The sequence below is a fragment of the Bos grunniens genome, chromosome 12 (assembly GCF_055505025.1).
Source record: "Bos grunniens cultivar Pamir isolate PY7600 chromosome 12, Bosgru_T2T1.0, whole genome shotgun sequence".
Classification (NCBI taxonomy): domain Eukaryota; kingdom Metazoa; phylum Chordata; class Mammalia; order Artiodactyla; family Bovidae; genus Bos; species Bos grunniens.
In genome coordinates, this window is record NC_141176.1 from 15,769,987 (window position 1) to 15,788,963 (window position 18,977).

The 18,977-nt window shown below is 45.5% G+C and overlaps 1 protein-coding gene and 2 non-coding genes across 4 annotated transcripts; all 3 read right to left on the reverse strand.

Annotated features, from left to right (window-relative positions):
• Window positions 1–10,091: 10,091 nt before the first annotated feature.
• Window positions 10,092–10,218, reverse strand: LOC147361412 (small nucleolar RNA SNORA31). The gene has a single exon (XR_015138531.1). It is a non-coding gene; the product is annotated as a small nucleolar RNA SNORA31 (small nucleolar RNA).
• Window positions 10,219–10,981: 763 nt separating this feature from the next.
• On the reverse strand, window positions 10,982–14,594 carry TPT1 (tumor protein, translationally-controlled 1). Of its 2 annotated transcripts, XM_086328902.1 has the most exons (6): window positions 14,390–14,594; window positions 14,081–14,154; window positions 13,327–13,517; window positions 12,862–12,967; window positions 11,965–12,081; window positions 10,982–11,196 (listed from the first exon to the last, which is right to left on the reverse strand). In XM_086328902.1, the coding sequence occupies exons 1-6, from the start codon at window positions 14,556–14,558 to the stop codon at window positions 11,194–11,196; spliced, it is 660 nt and encodes a 219-aa protein (XP_086185028.1). In that variant the 5' UTR covers window positions 14,559–14,594; the 3' UTR covers window positions 10,982–11,193. The 2 variants fall into 2 exon arrangements, 1 of the variants encoding a protein (XP_086185028.1); XR_015137874.1 differs by lacking the exon at window positions 12,862–12,967 and having other exon boundaries at window positions 14,390–14,534.
• LOC147361414 (small nucleolar RNA SNORA31) lies at window positions 11,267–11,398 on the reverse strand. The gene has a single exon (XR_015138530.1). It is a non-coding gene; the product is annotated as a small nucleolar RNA SNORA31 (small nucleolar RNA).
• Window positions 14,595–18,977: the final 4,383 nt, after the last annotated feature.

Genomic DNA, 18,977 nt, shown 5'->3' on the forward strand with positions numbered 1-18,977 from the left:
TATTTTGGAAATTAATTCCTTATCTGTCACATTGTTTGCAAATATTTTCTCCCAGTCCATAGGTTGTTGTGTTTTCATTTTGTTTATGGTTTCCTTTGCTGTGCAAAAGCTTTTAATTTTGATTAAGCCTCATTTGTCTATTTTTGCTTTTATTTTTATTGCCTTGGGAGACTGACCTAAGGAAACATCAGTATAATTTATGTCAGAGAATGGTGTACCTATATTTTATTCTAGGAGTTTCATGGTGTCATGTCTTATATTTAAGTCTTTAAGCCATTTTGAGTTTATTTTTGTGTATCATGTGAGAGAGTGTTCTAACTTCACTGATTTACATGAGGCTGTCCAGCTTTCTGAGCACGACTTGCTGATGAGACTGTCTTTTCTCCATTGTATATTCTTGCCTCCTTTGTTGGAGATTAACTGACCATGGGTGTGTGGGCTTATTGTTTTTGTTTCTAATTCTGTTCCATTGAGCCATATGTCTGTTTTTGTACCAGTTCAATGCTGTTTTGATTACTGTAGCTTTGTAATATTGTCTAGGAGGGTTATGCCTCCAGCTGTGTTCCTTTTGCTCATGATTACTTTGGCAATTCTGGGCCTTTTATGGTTCTCTATAAATTTTAGGATTATACATTCTAGTTCTGTGAAAAATGTCATGTAATTTGATAGAGATCACATTAAATCTGTAGATTACTTTGGGTAGGATGACCATTTTAACACAATTAATTCTTCCAGTCTCCAAGAGCATGAGATAGCTTTCCACTTCTCTGAATCATCTTCAAATTTGCAAGGAATATGTTTAAATAATAGACATCCTTGGAATGTAGAGACAGGGTATCCCTCTGAAGAGATTTGGAGATGTAGCTCCTCAGAGATACCTTAAACTAGAGATATCTTCCCATTTCCTGCAGAGACTTGCCTGCATTCCAGGTATGTAAGTAATGTGCTTATCCAGAGGGAAGGATGGGCAGATATGTTAGTAGCCTTGTAAGCTCCTAATGCTGTAGTGCACCCCACTGCAAGCGCTGGGACCGTCTGGCCCTCACCATGTCACTCTGTTGGGGGTGGGGGATGGGACCCAATGCAAGATGCTGCTCTGGCCACTGTTTTTGCTGTGAGTGGTAGACCATTATCTCTAACCTAGAGGTCTTGTGTCTTTTTAAGTATTTTACTTACTTATCTGGCTATGCTGAATCTTAGTTGCAGCATGCAAACTCTTAGTTGCAGCATGTGGAATCTACTTCCCGACCAGGGAGCAAACCCGGGCCCTTGCATTGTGAGTGCAGAGTCTTAGCCGCTGGACCCCCAGGGAAGTCTTTTCATAAAATGTACATGGAACTGTGGTAGGCTAACTTGTTAGCTTGAAAACAGGGAAAGTTTAAGATCCTCTTCAGTTTCCGACTTAATGTATAGAAACCCCTCTGTCTGTTATGTGGCATGCAGAGTTCCATCTGTATTTGGAAAAATCACACCAGGATATTCTGAAGCACCACCAGGGAGGAGACAAGGGCGCTGCATTTTTCCGGATTCAGCAAAATGCGCATCTCCCACCGTGGGATCACTGGGACACAACCTGGGGATCCAGGATGGATAAGAAAAAGCCCGTCATGCAGCAGCCAATACAAAGAGCATAACTGTTAATTCCAGACACTAGGGGAAGCTAAGCATTCACACACGTGAGGTGCTCTGAAAAATAAATATTTCACCATTAAGACAGAAGAGAAGCATTTTGCATTCTTTGCAATTAGGTACCTTCACCTTTGACTCCGTAAGGGACTGCTGGGACCAGCGGCTTGTGACGCAAGCACTTCAGCAAGAAGATACTGCTGTCCTACAGACCACACATTCTGGTCTGGTTATCCACTTTCCCAAACTTAGAGACTGTGTTTGAAAACAGGAGCCACACAGAGAAATTGAAAGCTCACTATTTACCCCATCAGCAAATCTGTACAGAATGCCATCGGCAAAGAAGGGAGACTGACAAAACCCCCTCCTTGATTTCAGGAATAACAGTGAAGCAAAGACAAGGAATTCAGTGACTTCAGTAACGTGGAGGACAGTTACCTCACTGGAGCACGGAGGGTGGATGGAATGGTTGGAGGAATCAGTAAACTCTTCCAAGATAAAATGCAGTGAAATCTTCAAGAAAAGAACAAGACTTCCGTGCAGCAGGTCAGAATCACTCTGCCTGCGCTCCCCCTCGCAGCAGAGAGCGGATGGTAAAAAGAGGCAGGGAAGCTTGAACAGGTAAGCAAGTGGCCCAGCTGTGAAGGGTTTTGTACAGAATTTCATTATAAGTTTATATTGAAGGAAATGGTGGGTGGCTTCCTTAAAAAAACAGCTTTCCATTGGCATCTTCCCAAGCTCTACACCTAGATGCAAAGTGCATGCGTGCATGCTGAGTCGCTTCCATCAGGTCCGACTCCGCAACTCTATGGATTGTAGCCCGCCAAGCTCCTCTGTCCATGGGATTCTCCAGGCAAGAATACTGGAGTGGGTTGCCATGCCCTTCTCCAGGGGATCTCCCCAAACAGGGATCAAACCTGCATCTCTTACGTTTCCTGAATTGGCAGGTGGGTTCTTTATCACTACAGCCACCTGAGAAGCCCCAGAAACAAAGCAGAAAGAGTAAATGCAGTCCCCAGCTAGCAGGGTGTTTTTTTGTTTTTGTTTTACTGTAGATAACACTTTATTGAATAGTTGAAATTTGTTAAGAAGGTAGATCTTAAGTGTCCTCACCACAAAAAAATATGGTGACTCACCTGGCAATTTGGACACACCCGCTTGGTGATAACCCTGTGGGAATTCTCTATCAGTCATTCCATCAAATGGGTCATTCTCACAGCCTTAGCTTTGACTGAGGAAAAAAAGCAGAAGTCGGTCTAGAATGGGAAAACTGCTCAACCCCTAAAACCCCCCTGTTCTTTGTAGGCGTCCACAGCTTTTCTCCCATCTTGGAGAAGAGCCAAATGTCAGGCTCCATCTGGTCAAAGCTCACACTTGCACTTTAGTGTACATGAGTGAATCTGAGTATATACTGGCCAGCTGCCTACTGTCTGCACAAGAGAACAAAATTCACTGGGACCAATAAGCCCCCTCCACTTCTGGCCATTTTACCCGGCTCCACCTGCCTGGTTACCAGCTTCCAACAGAGCACACTCACCTCTCCCATCCCCCGAGGCGTGAATGCAGGCAGATGGGGAGGGGGCGGAGGAAACTGCTTCAGGCACAGGCACCCTGAGGGGACAGGAGAGAACATCCGGCAAACTTAGTGCAGGATTTGTTTGCCTTTTATTTTATATTGGAGCATGTGCGTGCGTGCTCAGTTGCTAAGTCGTGTCTGACTCTTGCGACCCTATGGGCTGTAGCCCTCTGTCCATGGGGATTCTCCAGGCAAGAATACTGGAGTGAGTTGCCATGCCCTCCTCCAGGGGATCTTCCCTACCCAGGGATCGAACTCGAATCTCCTGCAGGTGGACTTTTCACCACTGAACCACCTGGGAAGAGCCAGTTAACAATGTGACAGTTTCAGGTGCGCAGCAGAGCAACACAGCCATACATACACATGGATCCATTCTCCCCAGACTCCCCGCCCATCCAGGCTGCCATGTAACATTGAGCAGAGTTCCCTGTGCTCTACAGTAGGTCCTTGTTTATTATCCATTTTAAATTTATCAGAGTGTACACGTCAATCTCAAACTCACTAAGAAATAGCTAGGGCATTTGGCACGTCCCACAGGATACTGAGAGAGGAAGCTTAGCAATAGCTGGAAGGGGTTTTGCACAACTCTCCGCTCCATAAACCATAGGGCTAAATAACTCCCTCAGAAACACAAGCCTCCAGGATGCTCTTGGGATGCTAAAATCTCCGCTGCTCCCACATTCACACTCAACCCTCCTCCTCCCTTGTCTGTGGAGCAGGGAACAGGTGGCACATTACTTAACCAACTTTCAAAAGCTTAGTCACTTTGGCTTTTAATAGATGCCAGCAGTTGGTACTTGCCATCCTGCTATTACAGCAATAACCAAGGGTACTGCCACCCAGCCCGTGTTCCACCTGACAAAATCCATCCATGTGGCATCAATACAATGGAGGCTTTGGCAGGATGGGGTGCCGGCGAGGTGATGGAGAAAGATATTGTAACGCACCACACCAAGAGTTGTTGACTGGGCTTCCAATTTTGTGCTTGCCATCTGCTGATACACACCATTCCTTCTGTGTGGGGCAGGCACGAGTTGTATTTTCCTTTTAACTTCATCTGCAATAACTGTCACCCTTTCACCTGCCAGTTTTCCCCCCTAGGTTGAATATTAGTTTAGATATCTGACTCAAACTATAAATTGGCAGTTCTTGAGGGAGACTTCCAAATTACTCAAGAAGGAAATTACACATTTAGCTCTGTTTTGAATAGATGTCCACAAAATACCAACTTTCTCTGTGATTTGCCAAATTTCTACCAGCTGCTCAGGGAATGGCAGATTATGCACTTGGTGGAGTAATTTGATAACCCTGTCCTGTTGTCAAGACCATGGGCAAGCTGTGTTTGATAATAAGCTAGGGTTCTCCCGCTATCTTTAAACATGAGGAAAATCACCAAGTACACAACTGGATTTCTGGTGTCAAACTAAATGACAGAAACTCGGGACTAAGTAACATCTACTTGCTCTATGAGACTATTTAAAATACTGTAAACTTTAAAAAAATTTTGTTTTAATTTCTATTAGAAAGTGAAAGTTGCTCAGTCAGACTCTTTGCGACCCCATGGATATACAGTCCATGGAATTCTCCAGGCCAGAATACTGCAGTGGGTAGCCTTTCCCTTCTCCAGGGGATCTTCCCAACCCAGGGGTCGAACCCACGCCTCCCGCATTGCAGGCGGATTATTTACCAACTAAGCCACAAGGGAAACCCAAGAATACTGGAGTGGGTAACCTATCCCTTCTCCATTGGATCTTCCCGACCCAGGAATCGGACCAGGGTCTCCTGCATCACAGGTGGATTTTTTACCAACTGAGCTACCAGGGAAGCTGCCGATTTCTATTAGAGTATAGTTGATTTACAGTGTTGTTTCTGCTATACAGCAAAGTGAGTCAGTTATACATATGGCTTCCCTGGTAGCTCAGTTGGTAAAGAATCTGCCTACAGTGAAGGAGACCTAGGTTCGATACCTGGGTCGGGAAAATCCCCTGGGGAAGGACGTGGCAACCCACTCCAGCATTCTTGCCTGGATAATCCCATGGAGAGAAGCCTGGCAGGCTAGTCCATGGGGTCGCAAAGAGTCAGACACGACTTGGTGACTAAACCACCACCACTCTTTTTTTAGATTCTGTCCCAACATGGGTAATTAGAATATTGAGTAGACTTCTCTGTGCTATACAGTAGGTTCTTAGTAGCTATTTTATGTCAATCCCAATCTCCCGATTTATTCTTCCTGGCCTTTCCCCCTGGTAACTGTAAGTTTGTTTTTTGCACCTGTGATTGTTTTGAAAATAAGTTCATTTACACCATTTTTAAAGATTCCACATATAAGCAACGTCATGGTATTTGTCTATTAGTTCATTCAGTGTGATCATCTCTAGGTCTGTTCCTGTTGCTGCAAATGGCATTTCATTCTTTTTATGACTAATATTCCATCGTGTATGTATAGATACACACACATATACATATGACTCTTCTTTGTCCATTCACCCATGGATGGACATTTAGGTTCCTTCCATGTCTTTGCTATTGTAAAGAGTGCTGCACTGGGGTGAACATATCTTTCCAAATTAGTTTTCTCTAGATATATGCCCAGGAGTGATATTGCTGGATCATAAAGTGAAAGTGAAGTCGCTCAGTCGTGTCCGACTCTCTGCGACCCCATAGACGGTAGCCTACCAGGCTCCGCGGTCCATGGGATTTTCCAGGCAAGAATACTGGAGTGGCCTGCCATTTCCTTCTCCACAGGATCTTCCCAACCCAGGGATCGAACCCGGGTCTCCTGCATTGCAGACAGACGCTTTACTGCCTGAGCCACTAGGGAAGCACTGGATCATAAGGTAGCTCTAATTTTAGTTTTTTAAGAAATAGTGCAAATTTTTTTTAATTGTCTTGGCCACACTGCATAGCAATGTGGGATTTTAGTTTCCCAACCAGGGATCAAACCCTTGCTCCCTGCATTGGAAGTAGTCTTAACCACTGAACCACCAGGTAAGTTATAGTACCGTAATCCCTTGACAGGTGATTGTGGCCTTAGCCCTCTCCCAGTGAGCTACTCCTTTGGATATTTGCTTCTTTCTATAACCTTTAACACTGCACTACTCTAAAGGAAAAGTCCTGGAGTAAAGGAGTTCAACATACGCAAGTGAGTTGCCTGGTATGAGTTCTCATTTCTCCTAAATGGTGAGTCATATATGCAAACGCACAGCTTACGGTGCTCCCCCTCCCTGCTCTACCTCAAAGCTCAGAAAAGAGCACCACACATATATAAAGGAAAGCAGATGTCAGGTGTGCCCTGGAGCAGGAGTGGGGAGGTCATTGAAGGAAAAACCTCTGAGCAAGCAGTTACTTTGGAAAGAATCCCAACCCCTCCCCCAGGCCCATAGTTGGCATTTTTCTCACTTAGTTGTATGGACTCCTGCTAAAACCACATCCACTTGAGGCTTTCAGTGCATTTTTAGCAGCACAAATCCACAATGTGCTGTGCTTAGTCACTCAGTTGTTTCTGACTTTTTGTGACTCCATGGACTGTAGCGCTCCAGGCTCCTCTGTCCGTGGGGATTCTTCAGGTAAGAATACTGGAGTGGGTTGCCATTTCCTACTCCAGGGGATCTTTCCAATCCAGGGATTGAACCCAGGTCTCCTGCATTGCAGGCCGACTCTTTACCATCTGAGACACCAGGGAAGCCCTCAATGTACAAGCTCTCAAAAAATAAACTGGAACTTGCTGGTAGTTGAAAACATGCCCCCACAGTATCAGAAATCTGCTTTGGACAGCCAACAAGCATGCAGTCCACCAAACCACCACTGAACCAAAGGATGGACCTGAAGGACTTCAATCATTTTAAACTATCTGCAAAATCTATCAAGATGGCTGTCACAGCAGCTGCTTTAATTCAGTGAAAGGTGCATAGCATCTTTTTCTTGTGTATGCTAAAGTCCTTTAGTCAAGGACTTTTCCTTTGGAATAATACAATGTTAAAGGTTATAAAAAGAACCAAATATCCCAAGTAGCGCTCATTTTTATACAGTATCAAAAGAAAACTTTTTCAATGCAGTGATTTTTAAGTATCCTCCACAACCCCAGAGGGTCATAAATCTAGCCCCAAAGCAGCAAGTTGGGCCCTCAGTTCTTATGGACAAAGTCTGTGGTAACAGGCACCAATTGCCACAAAATGAGCTTTTGCAAGAAAAGGCTTGTGGCCCATGAGGGGGTCATTAGCCAGACTTTTCTCATAGAATTAAGAGTTGTATGGTATGACCTAAATGCAAGTCACCAGTCAGTAGGATGTCGTGTCAGTTAATTCAAGTCCCCTGGTTTAAATTCTGTTACTGAGAGGGTTCTGGCTGCTAGCCCAGGTCGCAGCTCCAAGCACACACATGCAGATGGTCAGAACTTTACAAGGAGGCTTTGTTATCAGGATTTTTTTCAAGTTGGTTGAGATTTTTGCTGCTCTTCTTGCAGTTTTGCCAGTGTAGTTGTAGTTATTGGTTAAACCCTAAACCCTGCAGTTCAGATGGAATTTACATCAATGCAATATTTACCAGTGACCTAATTAGGTTATTTTTAATATTTATATGGCTGCTCTGGGTCTTAGTTTCAGCATGTGGGATCTTTAGTTGTGGCATTCGAACTCCCATAAGACGTCTGGGCCACCAGGGAAGCCCACTATGTACAAGCTCTCAAAAAATAAATTAGAATTTGCTGGTGGTTGAAAACATGCCCTCACAGTAGTGGTGACGCCACTTACGGGATCAGCTTCCCGACCACGGATCGAACCCAGGCCCCTGCATTGGGAGTGGGGTCAGCCACTGGAGCACCAGAGAAGTCCCCCAGTTAGATTTTAAGAAAATCATGTCTAATGGCTTCAATGAGTTACTTACGTATCTATAGTTTAAGCAGAGGCACACGTAATAAGAACACGTACTCCTTGAATGATTACATCTCACGGGCAACGTGCTGCCCATGAGTTTGCTCTTCTCTTGAGCCAGTCTCAAGTTTTCTTCCCTACAGCTGAAACCCACCCCCTGCCAAGTCTACCATTCTGTCACCTTACTTGACTCATTTACAACAGGCAACCCTGTGGACTTGCTCCTTCCTAAAATGGGTGTCCACTGGGCCTCCAGGCGGCCTCTCCCTTGGTTTTCCTACATCAAAGGCAGTTCCCTCATAATCACTTTGCAGGTTTTTCATATTGACCAGTCTCCACGTTGGAGGGCTGAGTCCATCCCATCTAGGTGACCTCACTCCGTGTTTTAGCTTCAAATGTCATGCATTTGTCCCAGCAGACATCCTTCTAGACAACTTTGCTTTTAGAAAAGACGTAGCTACATAGTACCTGATTCCACAAATCGAACAAAATCCAGAGAAAATTTCTTCTATAGAAAAAATAGGTTACAACTGAAAACAGCATTCAGCATTTCTTTTGCAGTGAGCCCTCAAGAGACAGCATGCACCCCACAACTACACTCAGCATCTCTGTATCAAGCTGCCGTAGCGCTGATATATGAGCATCTGTGCTTATCTCAATTTATTCTATGCATCCATTAACAAGATGCATCTGCCCGGAGTTTACTGCTTTGCTTTATACCATTTCTGCTCTAAGAAAGGTTTCATAGGAAGGCCCTACTTCAGAGCATGGGAAACCTGTATCTCTGGACAAATTCTCCAGCTCTCTTCCTGATTCACCTGAGTCAGCATCCCAGTCTAGCCTGTTCAAAACTGAACCCTTGATTTCCTGTACTGTCTTCCCTGTGTTAACTCCTTTCTTCCAGATGATCAAGACACTTGCCATCCCCCTTGTATCTTTCACCTCATTCAACACCTTAGCAAATCCTCTTCTCTAACTTCGAATCACCTGTCCAACTACTACCTTAGACTAAGCCACTCTCTCATATTGTTCATCACTGTTCTCTTTGCTTCTACCTGGCCACCCAGCACCCAAAATGACCCTTTAGATCAGATCACATCACCCTGCCACACAAAGCCCTCTTGGGGCTTCGGTGTGATTTGGTTTCTTTTCCTGTGCACTTCCTTCTCTAGCTCAGGTCCTCCTGCTATCTTGGGCCCAGCATCCCGGCCACCTTGTCCCCTGAACCTGTCAACCACACTCTACTTCAATTTACTACTCTTTTGCCTGGCATGCTTTGCTCCCAGATACCCACATAATCTCCTTCCTTTTCAGCTTCCTCTTACTAGACAGTGACACAAAACACATGCCTTCTGATGTGTACAGGAAGTAGCTACCACCTGTTAGCCTCGCAGTTATCTTGACCCAGATGACACTAACTAGAAAACGATCCAAAATAAGCCTTCTTAGGCAACTCCAGTATTCTTGCCTGGAAAGCCCCATGGACAGAGGAGCCTGGTGGGCTACAGTCCACGGGGTCGCAGAGTTGGACACAACTGAGCTACTAATAGCAACCCACTCCAGTACTCGTGCCTGGAAAATCCCATGGGCAGAGGAGCCTGGTAGGCTGCAGTCCGTGGGGTCTCGAAGAGTCGGACACAATTGAGCGACTTCACTTTCACAGGCAACTATTTGGCCTCTCTCCACTCCTAGTCTCTGTATTGCTATTCCTGTCCTTTCAGCCTTCTGCATGCAAGCTCATGCTATCAGGTCACAGCTTATGCTACTTCTCCCACTGTCTTGTCACCTTCATAGCACTGACCCCTGCCTGAACATTCTCCCACTAGTTTCAGAGGTGAGTGGTCTCCTGTATCACTGGCATGTTGTCTACACTATTTACAATAGAATGTCTAAACTGCCTTCAGCATGACTGCGGTTTCCAAACAATCATTTGGACTGCCACCAGGGGGCACTACCAACCTGAGGCCCTGCACCATCCCATGGACTCCTTGTGTCCCTTGCTTGTAGGGTTCCAAGTTTGGCCCTGTGTTCCCCCATTCAATCTGGGCTGCCACATCAGACAGGCAGAAAGCGCGAGGATGTTTTTCTTGCATCTGTAGTGTAAACCTTAGCAGACAGTAACTGCTTCAGGTCTGTCAAATAGATGCGTTTTCATATTCTGATGCCCACACCTTTTTACAGATAAAACAGAGCATTTGCTTTTCTCTCTGCCCACCACCTACTCCACAGTCCATTTATAATTTCATCTTTTAAAACAATGGCCCATAAATCTTTCCTATAAAGGGCCATGTGGGTACCTCAAGGCTTGCAGGCGGCCTTTAGATCTGTCACTAATATTTTCTAGCAATGTCAGAACCAGCCAATACCACCCAATACAGGGCATGGTAGTGTCCTAGTAAAACTGGACACAAACTTTATTTTTTTCATGTCCCATAAGCTATTGTGAACCACTTAAAAAATATAAGCACCACCTTAGCCACAAAACAGGTGGTGGGCGAGCCAGTCTGTCAACCCTGTTCCAAGGAGTTTGACAAAATATTCCAGACGTCTAGGTTTCTCTAGAACTCAGCTCTAAAATAAGCTCAGACAGTACTTGGCTTCCAACTGTGTTAGTCTCTCTTTATTCTTTTGTAAACTCTTCCAGATAACCACTTCCATTTGTAGGTGATGAAACGCGTGAGCAATCCACTTCAAATGCTGGCTGGCACTGTCATGAGCATGGTCTTTCCCTTTACTCCAAACTCAGTTACTTCTGACTCTTGTATAGTCCAAGTCCCGGAAGTGGTTTCACTGTAGACGTTATCTGAAGGTGCTTTCTAGTGGTAGGCTACAACCAGACTCTAGCTGCTCCAGGAAGGCTACAAGGATGGATTTAGATATGACATATTAAACTAAGAGGCATTCTTTCCAATGAGTTTAAATGCGTTTTATTTTTAGACAACCTACATGACACGTTTTCTCAAAAACAATGCCTCCGCTCCAAATAAATCAACGTTCAAAACAAATGAAGAGCTCGAGATGACATCAGTCCCATCTGTCTAAGTCCTGGTGTTGTGTGGATGAAAAGCAGTGGCCAGCCAGTTATGACGACAGGTGATTGATCCAAAGTAACTGCCAACTTTGTTACTAGGAAAACAAGGGAAGAGGCCATTAACACACCTTTCTGGCATGAAAGTATCTCAGTTTCTAGGCTTCAAGATGTACTCCCCTATTCAATCCGAGCTGCCACACACACGGACAGACAGAAAGCGCGGGGATGTTGCTTTTGCATCCTAGTGCAAACCAAAGGAACAACTGCAGATTGTTCAAGGTCTATCAGTGGATGCAGAACCATCCTTACAAATCAGAGAAGTCGTTCTGAGAAGGCCCACCCACCCTATTCCAACAGAAACCTCACACATTCTTTGAATAATCCCTTTGGCAAAACATCTGTACTGTCCTTTGACATTTCTGGTCACTGCTGCCCCTGATCCTGTTTAGGGTAGATTGTTTTTGCACCAAGCAGCTTGTGGATTTTAGTTTCCCAACTTGGGACTAAACCCCAGCCCTTGGCAGTAGCAGCCCAGAGTCCTAACCACTGGACCACCAGGGAATTCCCTAGCATAGCCTTAAATTTATTTTACTCCTAATTTACATGGAAGCTACTGAAAGCCAAGATAAGTGAGTGGCTTCATTTCTCCTTTAGCAGTTCCTTGCGCAGCAGATATTCATTTAATTTTACTAAAGCAACTGGCCATCGGGTCAGCAGCCTGCTCTAAATTGTATTTACTAAAAGCTAGTAACATCATGGCCTTTCCAACCAGCCCCCAATTATCATTAAGTGGTTTATTTGCTAAAAGGTTGTAATACCTCCATTTTTACATGACTGATTTCAACACACTTCTTTATACTTACACATTTTTCCATCTCTAAACCATCCTTAAAGAAAATCATATATGGGGTTACACCATCCTCACGGTAGTCCAGCAGAGCAACCATGCCATCTGGATTCATGTTTTCACCAATAAAGAACTTAGGAAGCAAACAAATACCCAGAATTAGATTATACAGGACTGCATTGTATCAAAACACACAAAAAAATGAAAGGATTCAGAACACCAATATCTAATCGAGGCACTATTTAGTCAGCAACTAATGAGTTCTAATGAGGAGGAAAATGCTCACTAATCAAACTTCGGGTAATGCAAAGTACTAATAATCAAAAAAGAGTTCAGAGCAATCCAGGGACACTGAGCTCCCTGGAAACCTAACCCCACACATCTCAGTCTAAACCCTACAAACAAGGCTGTTTACATAGTCAAGCACAGAGAACACAAGGCCCCCAATGAGAAGAGCACATCACATGAGAAGTTATCGTATGGCCAGAGGATGTGTGAAACTGGAAAATCCAAAGAGCCAGGTTGTGTCAGTAAAACAAAGTCACTGGAGCTTCTCAATAGGACAAGCTCAGATCAGAAAGGGCTTCAGTGGCAACAAGACATACTGGTGTTGCAAAAAGAAAACCAGAAGACTACTTCAGAGTACACAAGTAATTCCAAACAACTGGGAAATGTTGAGTCGAATAAGATTTTGGAAGCAGAAGACAAGATCTGGAAACATGCTTGCTTAGGAGCAGAGAAGGCAACTCCCTACAGCCCAGACTGCTGAAGTAAAATCTGTCCAGTATTTAAACTGCTCAGAACACAGAAAAATAACTCCAACTTAATTACATCAGAGGCTCATCAAGTAACTCATGTTTTGCTCAGTTAAAATTATACAATCCTTTGATCCAAATATTTTAAAGTTATTTACCTGATAGTTTTTGAAATTAGCAAGGATGTGCTTGATTTGTTCTGCAGCCCCTGTCATAAAAGGTTTTACTCTTTCTGGTCTCTGTTCTTCAAGTTTCCCTTTGATTCTAAAACATATTGACATATTAATCAGTTCTGAGTGAAGTTTCCATTCAGTAAAAATTCCAAACTGAAACCAGCAAAATATCACGGGGATTACACTCACTCATAGGAGGGATGTTTTAAGACTTCCTAACTTTGAATTTCACCTCAGCTTATTCTGTACCAAAGGACTATTCTAAAAAAAGTAAAACCACACTGCACCCTCCAGTATCCTCATATTTATAGAAAAGCAGCCCCCCTTCTGAGCTCATCAATAGAAAAAAGCCTTTGACAAGCACGCCTGCTGTTAAAAATCTCAAAGCAAGTCAACCCCTAAATCCTACAGGATTTTCATACATCAATTGGGTGTGTCAGTATCACTTACGACTTCATGTAATCTTTGATGTACTTCTTGTAGGCTTCTTTTGTGAAGCTGGTTTCCTGCAAGTGATGGTTCATGACAATATCGACACCAGTGATTACTGTGCTTTCGGTACCTTCGCCCTCGGGGCCTTCAGCGGAGGCATTTCCACCAATGAGCGAGTCATCGATGTTACCCTCTGTCCTACTGACCATCTGCATTAAGAAAAAGTTTAGTCGCTAACACATCCTCGATCTTACCATAAACGCATCGAAAAATCTATGCTGGCAGCTCTTTCATCAGTCATCCCTCAACACTTAATTCTCGTTGAAAACCATGAACACTACGGGGCGGGGGGGAAATCCATGCCCTTCGTTTTCCTGAAACATCTCAGTTCAACAACTCTTCGTTGGCCCAAACGAAAAAAGGGTCATTTACAACACAGTGCAAATTTTGCATGGGCTGTCGGGTTGCTGAGCAAAGAAAAACCGTGCAGACGCTAAAACGCTTGGGTCGCCCAAACCGGAGATAACCTGTCTGTCCCGGACCGCCTGGGAGGATGGGCGTCGAAGTGGCGGACCTATTTCCAGGCTCAGCTCCGCCTCCAGTTTTCTAGAAAAACCCGAGCCCGGAAAGAGAGTCTCCTCCGCCAGGAGGCAACGGGGAGGATTGCACAACCTCGGGCGGGGGAGCGGCGGAAACCCGAGCCCGCCCGGCCTCGCCTCCCCCCTGTGCCGCAGCCACGGCCCCGGCCCCGGCCCCGGCCCGGCCGACTCACCTTCCCCTCCACCTCCAGACACAGCCCGTCCGCGACCTCCCGGATCTTGTAGATGTCGGAGAACATCTCGTCATCTGCTCGGGAACACAGACCCGACCGTCACGAGGCGCCCGCGGCCCGAGCGGGCGCCATTTCCCGCGCCGCGCCGCCCCTCCCCGGGCGCCCCGGGCCCCGGCGCGCGCCCCCAAGGAGCGCCCCTCAGACCCACGACAGCGGCGGCGGCGGCAGCGGCGACCGACCCCCCGCCTCCACCCATATGCCGCCGCGTGCCCTGCGCGCCGTGTGAGGGGCAGTGCAGTCCCGACTCACGGCTAATGAGGTCCCGGTAGATGATCATGATGGCGACTGGAGGGAGGCGACAGCGGCGCTGGCTTAGCAGGAGCCCGGAGCTCAGGGCGAGCGCAGTGCGGCCAGAGCGGCGCTCGGGGGGAGGGGGGAGCGGGCGGAAAAGGCCGACTCTGCCGCTCCCCGACCTCATATAGAGGGCACGTCCCCCTACGTCATCGCGCGCGGCGCCTCCGGAAGCGCCGCGAGCGGTGACGCATCACGCAGAGCTGCGCGAGGGGCGGGGCCGCAGCGCTCGCTGTGGGGGAGGGGAGGGGCGCATCCGGGGACTTGGCCCCGGGGTACAAGGCCACGCGTTCCCCCCGGGCTCGCCGGGCGGTCCTGGGAAAGGGGAAGGCAGAGGAGGGGGTGGGGCGGAGAGAAAATGCCTGATGGCGCGAGGGAGAGGAATGGTAGGTGAGGAGCGCGCGGGAGGAGGGAGGAGGAAGGCGCTCCCCGGCCCTGAGTGGTGGAGGCGGCGCCTCAGGGTTGGCCCTGGTAGGTGCCAGGCCCGGGTGGGGCTTAGATGAAATCTCAAGTTTCCGCCCCAGGCCTAGTGCCGCGCAAGCTCCGGCTGTTTCTGGGAACTGACATCGTCAGCTGCTGTGAAGGACTTTGCGTTTACGGAGGGTTCCCTTGACGATGAGGGCTGAGGACTTGGCTTGTGACCAGCCCCTGTGATCTCCGAGGACCTTACAGAACTTTTCAGCGCTTGTCCCAGGGCTGCCCCACTTCGAGTTTCCGGATTCCTTTGTGGGGCGGAGCCAGGTCCGGTCTGTGGGACCCACTTCGGCCTGCCAGCCCCCTGGGAATGATCGTGGGGGGCGTAGAGTCTGCAAGGGGGCTTGAGAAGGAAGGAAACTGTCAAGGAAGTTTGCACAGCTTTCCTATCTCTCAGTTTGGTCGCGTGTTTGAAAGCTTGTGGTTCCTAAGGCAGCTAAAGAATCTTCCTGTTTCTGTTTTGCGCTTAGTCTAGACTTAAGGCCTTTGAAAAAAAGGATGTGTTGTCACATTAAAGTGTAGTTGAAATAAATTTAAAAAATAAAAATAAAGTGTAGTTGAGATAATAACCCAGGAGCTAGAAGGTAAACATATAAAGAAGGAGCTTTCCACCTGCCCAAATTTTATTTGGACTTTAGACTCAGTTACTCGGTACTAAAAAAAAAAAAAAAAAAACCGGTTTAGTGACATCTTTGGTTTAAAGGCAAATGAGTATGAAACCGGAGAGATTCTTCCATTCCATAAATATATTTGTGCTCTGCTGTGTCCCTGGCACAGAGGTCCCAATTGTGAACAAGTTAAATCCAGTTCAATCCTCACAGAAAACTTCATTCTGGTAAATAAAAAATCAGACAGTTGTAATAACAAACTTCCCCATATGCACCAATAAAGCATTCCACAGAATAAGGGAGGGCAACTGTTGCGAAAGAATAGGTAGGGCACAAGTCAGTGATGGAGGAGTCAAAAGGAGCCGGGAAAAGGGATCCTCCCTGGAAGAAGGGGTCTGGGGCTGTACTGGACACCCCCAGGGGACCCTGCAGATACCTGAAAAAAAGCTAAAACTGGAATGAAGGGGATTTGAAAACAAATGGACGTCTTCTGATAAATGGTCCACTAAGGATCGCTGAAACCTCTTGATTATTTCTGAGATGTGTGAATGGAACATTATTATCCCAGGCATAGCACAAGTTAATTATTTTCCTCAACTTTAACTTTTCAAGTTATTCAGAACCATTCCCATCACTCATACAGTACTGTCAAACATTTTTCCCTCTACTCCTTTTCTGGTTTTATGTCCAATTAAAAACGTCCCCCCTCAAGTTTTGTAAGACAGCCACAGTGAAAAAGAGAACTGAAGAGATTAGAATCAAAGCACCCTAGCCTGAAATCTTGGGTTTATCTGGTACTTGTCCTGTGGCTTTGGGAAAGTCAGACTCCCTAAGTCTGAGCATAGAATGCAATTTCTATGAGTTAAAAGAGTTCGGGGAAGTTAAATAAGATAATGAAAAATGACTAGCATCCTCAATAGGTTATCAGTAAATATTGGTTGAACTTGGGTGCATAATTCTTTCCAATTTTATTACTTTTCAAAATACTCCTGAAACTATTCCATTAACCCTATTTTATTTGGAAATATCTGGAGGATTTAGTGGATGTATACTGTACTAAAAGGATTCCTAGGTGACTCTATCAAGAATCTGCCTGCCAATGCAGGAGACACGGGTTAGATTCCTGAGTTGGGAAGATCCCCTGGAGCAGGAAATGGCAACCAACTCCAGAATTTTTGCTGGAAACATCCCCATGGATAGAAAAATCCCTGGCAGTCTTCAGGGTCGCAGAGTCTAACCCTACTGAGTGACTGAGCACACATACTGTGCTAAAGACATACTTCTATTAACTCAACAGTCATAGTGGATTCCTGAAAGAATTCAACTTGTGTCCATAAAAGATTTCAATCTCAGGGTCATATTTGGTCATATTTGGACTTCCCTCGTGGCTCAGATGGTAAAGCGTCTGCCTACAATGCGGGAGACCCTGGTTCAATCCCTGGGTCGGGAAGATCCCCTGGAGAAGGAAATGGCAACCCACGCCAGTATTCTTGCTTGGAAAATCCCATGAACGGAGGAGCTTGGTAAACTATAGTCTGTCTGTGGGGTCGCAAAGAGTCGGACACGACTGAGTGACTTCACTTTCACTTTCATATTTGGTTCAGTTCAGGTCAGGTCAGTCACTCAGTCATGTCTGACTCTTTGGGACCCCATGAATTGCAGCACGCCAGGCCTCCCTGTCCAACACCAACTCCCAGAGTTCACTCAAACTCAATGTCCATCGAGTCAATGATGCCATCCAGCCATCTCATCCTCTGTCGTCCCCTTCTCCTCCTGCCCCCAATCCCTCCCAGCATCAGAGTCTCTTCCAGTGAGTCAACTCTTCGCATGAGGTGGCCAAAGTACTGGAGTTTCAGCTTTAGCATCATTGCCTCCAAAGAAATCCCAGGGCTGATCTCCTTTAGAATGGACTGGTTGGATCTCCTTGCAGTCCAAGGGACTCTCGAGAGTCTTCTCCAACACCACAGTTCAAAAGCATCAATTCTTATTTGGTAGGTGGTCATGTATGGATGTGAGAGTCGGACTGTGAAGAAGGCTGAGCGCTGAAAAATTGATGCTAATTTAAATTTCAGAATATTTTCTAAACTCCATCTTATGGTCTACAAAATCTGTGTTGTACTTTGAAAATATCTGCTTAGAACACCAATGATACCAATAGTTTCGAGAAGATTAGGCACCACTTACAAGCCACTGACAAAACTGCGAGGATCTGACTTTTATTCCAGCTAATTGGCTTTTACTTAGGCATCATTTGAATGTTCTTATTACATTTCATTCCTTACAGCAGTGATTTCTAACAAATCTAAGATTGTCCCAAATTTTATAGTTTGGCATCTCTTGCAATTAAAGATATTTCAAAGACAATGTCTTTTGATCTCTTTACACAAGTACTCACATGAAAAAAGCAGCTCACAGGGTCCTCATTTTTTAGCTAGGGATTGACTACTTGGCTTAAGCACATAAGAGTTTATTCTCTCTTATTAAAAAAAAAAAAAAAAATCAAGGGTATTGACAAAAAAAAAAAACGCAGAACCTGAAAGTTAAGAATTAGGTTTTACTTGGCTAACTAAAGTGAGAACTTAAGCCTGGGACACAACCTCTCATATAGCTCTGACAGTCTGCTCCAAAGAAGTAAGGGAGAAGCCAGGATCAGTTCAGTTCAGTCGCTCAGTTGTGTCCGATTCTTTGCAACCCCATGGCCTGCAGCACGCCAGGCTTCCCTGTCCATCACCAACTCCTGGAGTTTGCTCAAACTCATGTCCATCGAGTCGGTGATGCCATTGAACCATCTCATCCTCCCGGCATTTCACGTGATGTATTCTGCATGTAAGTTAAATAAGCAGGATACAGGATAGGTAGGAGTTCTTGCAACAAAGACCAGGTAGTGGGAATATCAAAAGATTAGTGTTAGCTAAAGATAACCAAGTATCTCAAGTTAAGGAAAGTGGAGCTTTTGTTTTTATGGGAAAGCTCACTTTCCCCTTATCCTCCTGCCTTCAATCTTTCCCAGAATCAGGGTCTTTTCCAATGAGTCAGTTCTTCCCACCAGGTGGCCAAAGTACTGGAGCTTCTGCTTCAGCACTGGTCCTTCCAATAAATATGCAGGACTGATTTCCTTTAGGATTGACTGATTTGGTCTTCTTACAGGCCAAAGGACTCTCAAGAGTCTTCTCCAACACCACAGTTCAAAAGCATCAATTCTTTGGCACTCAGCCTTCTTTATAGTCCAACTCTCACATTCATACATGACCACTGGAAAAACCATAGCCTTGACTAGATGAACCTTTGTCAGCAAAGTAATGTCTCTCCTTTTTAATATGTGGTCTAGGTTGGTCATAGCTTTTCTTCCAGGGAGCCAGCATCTTTTAATTTCATGACTGCAGTCACCATCTGCAATGATTTTGGAGCCCAAGAAAATAAAGTCTGTCTGTTTACACTATTTCCCCATCTATTTGCCATGAAGT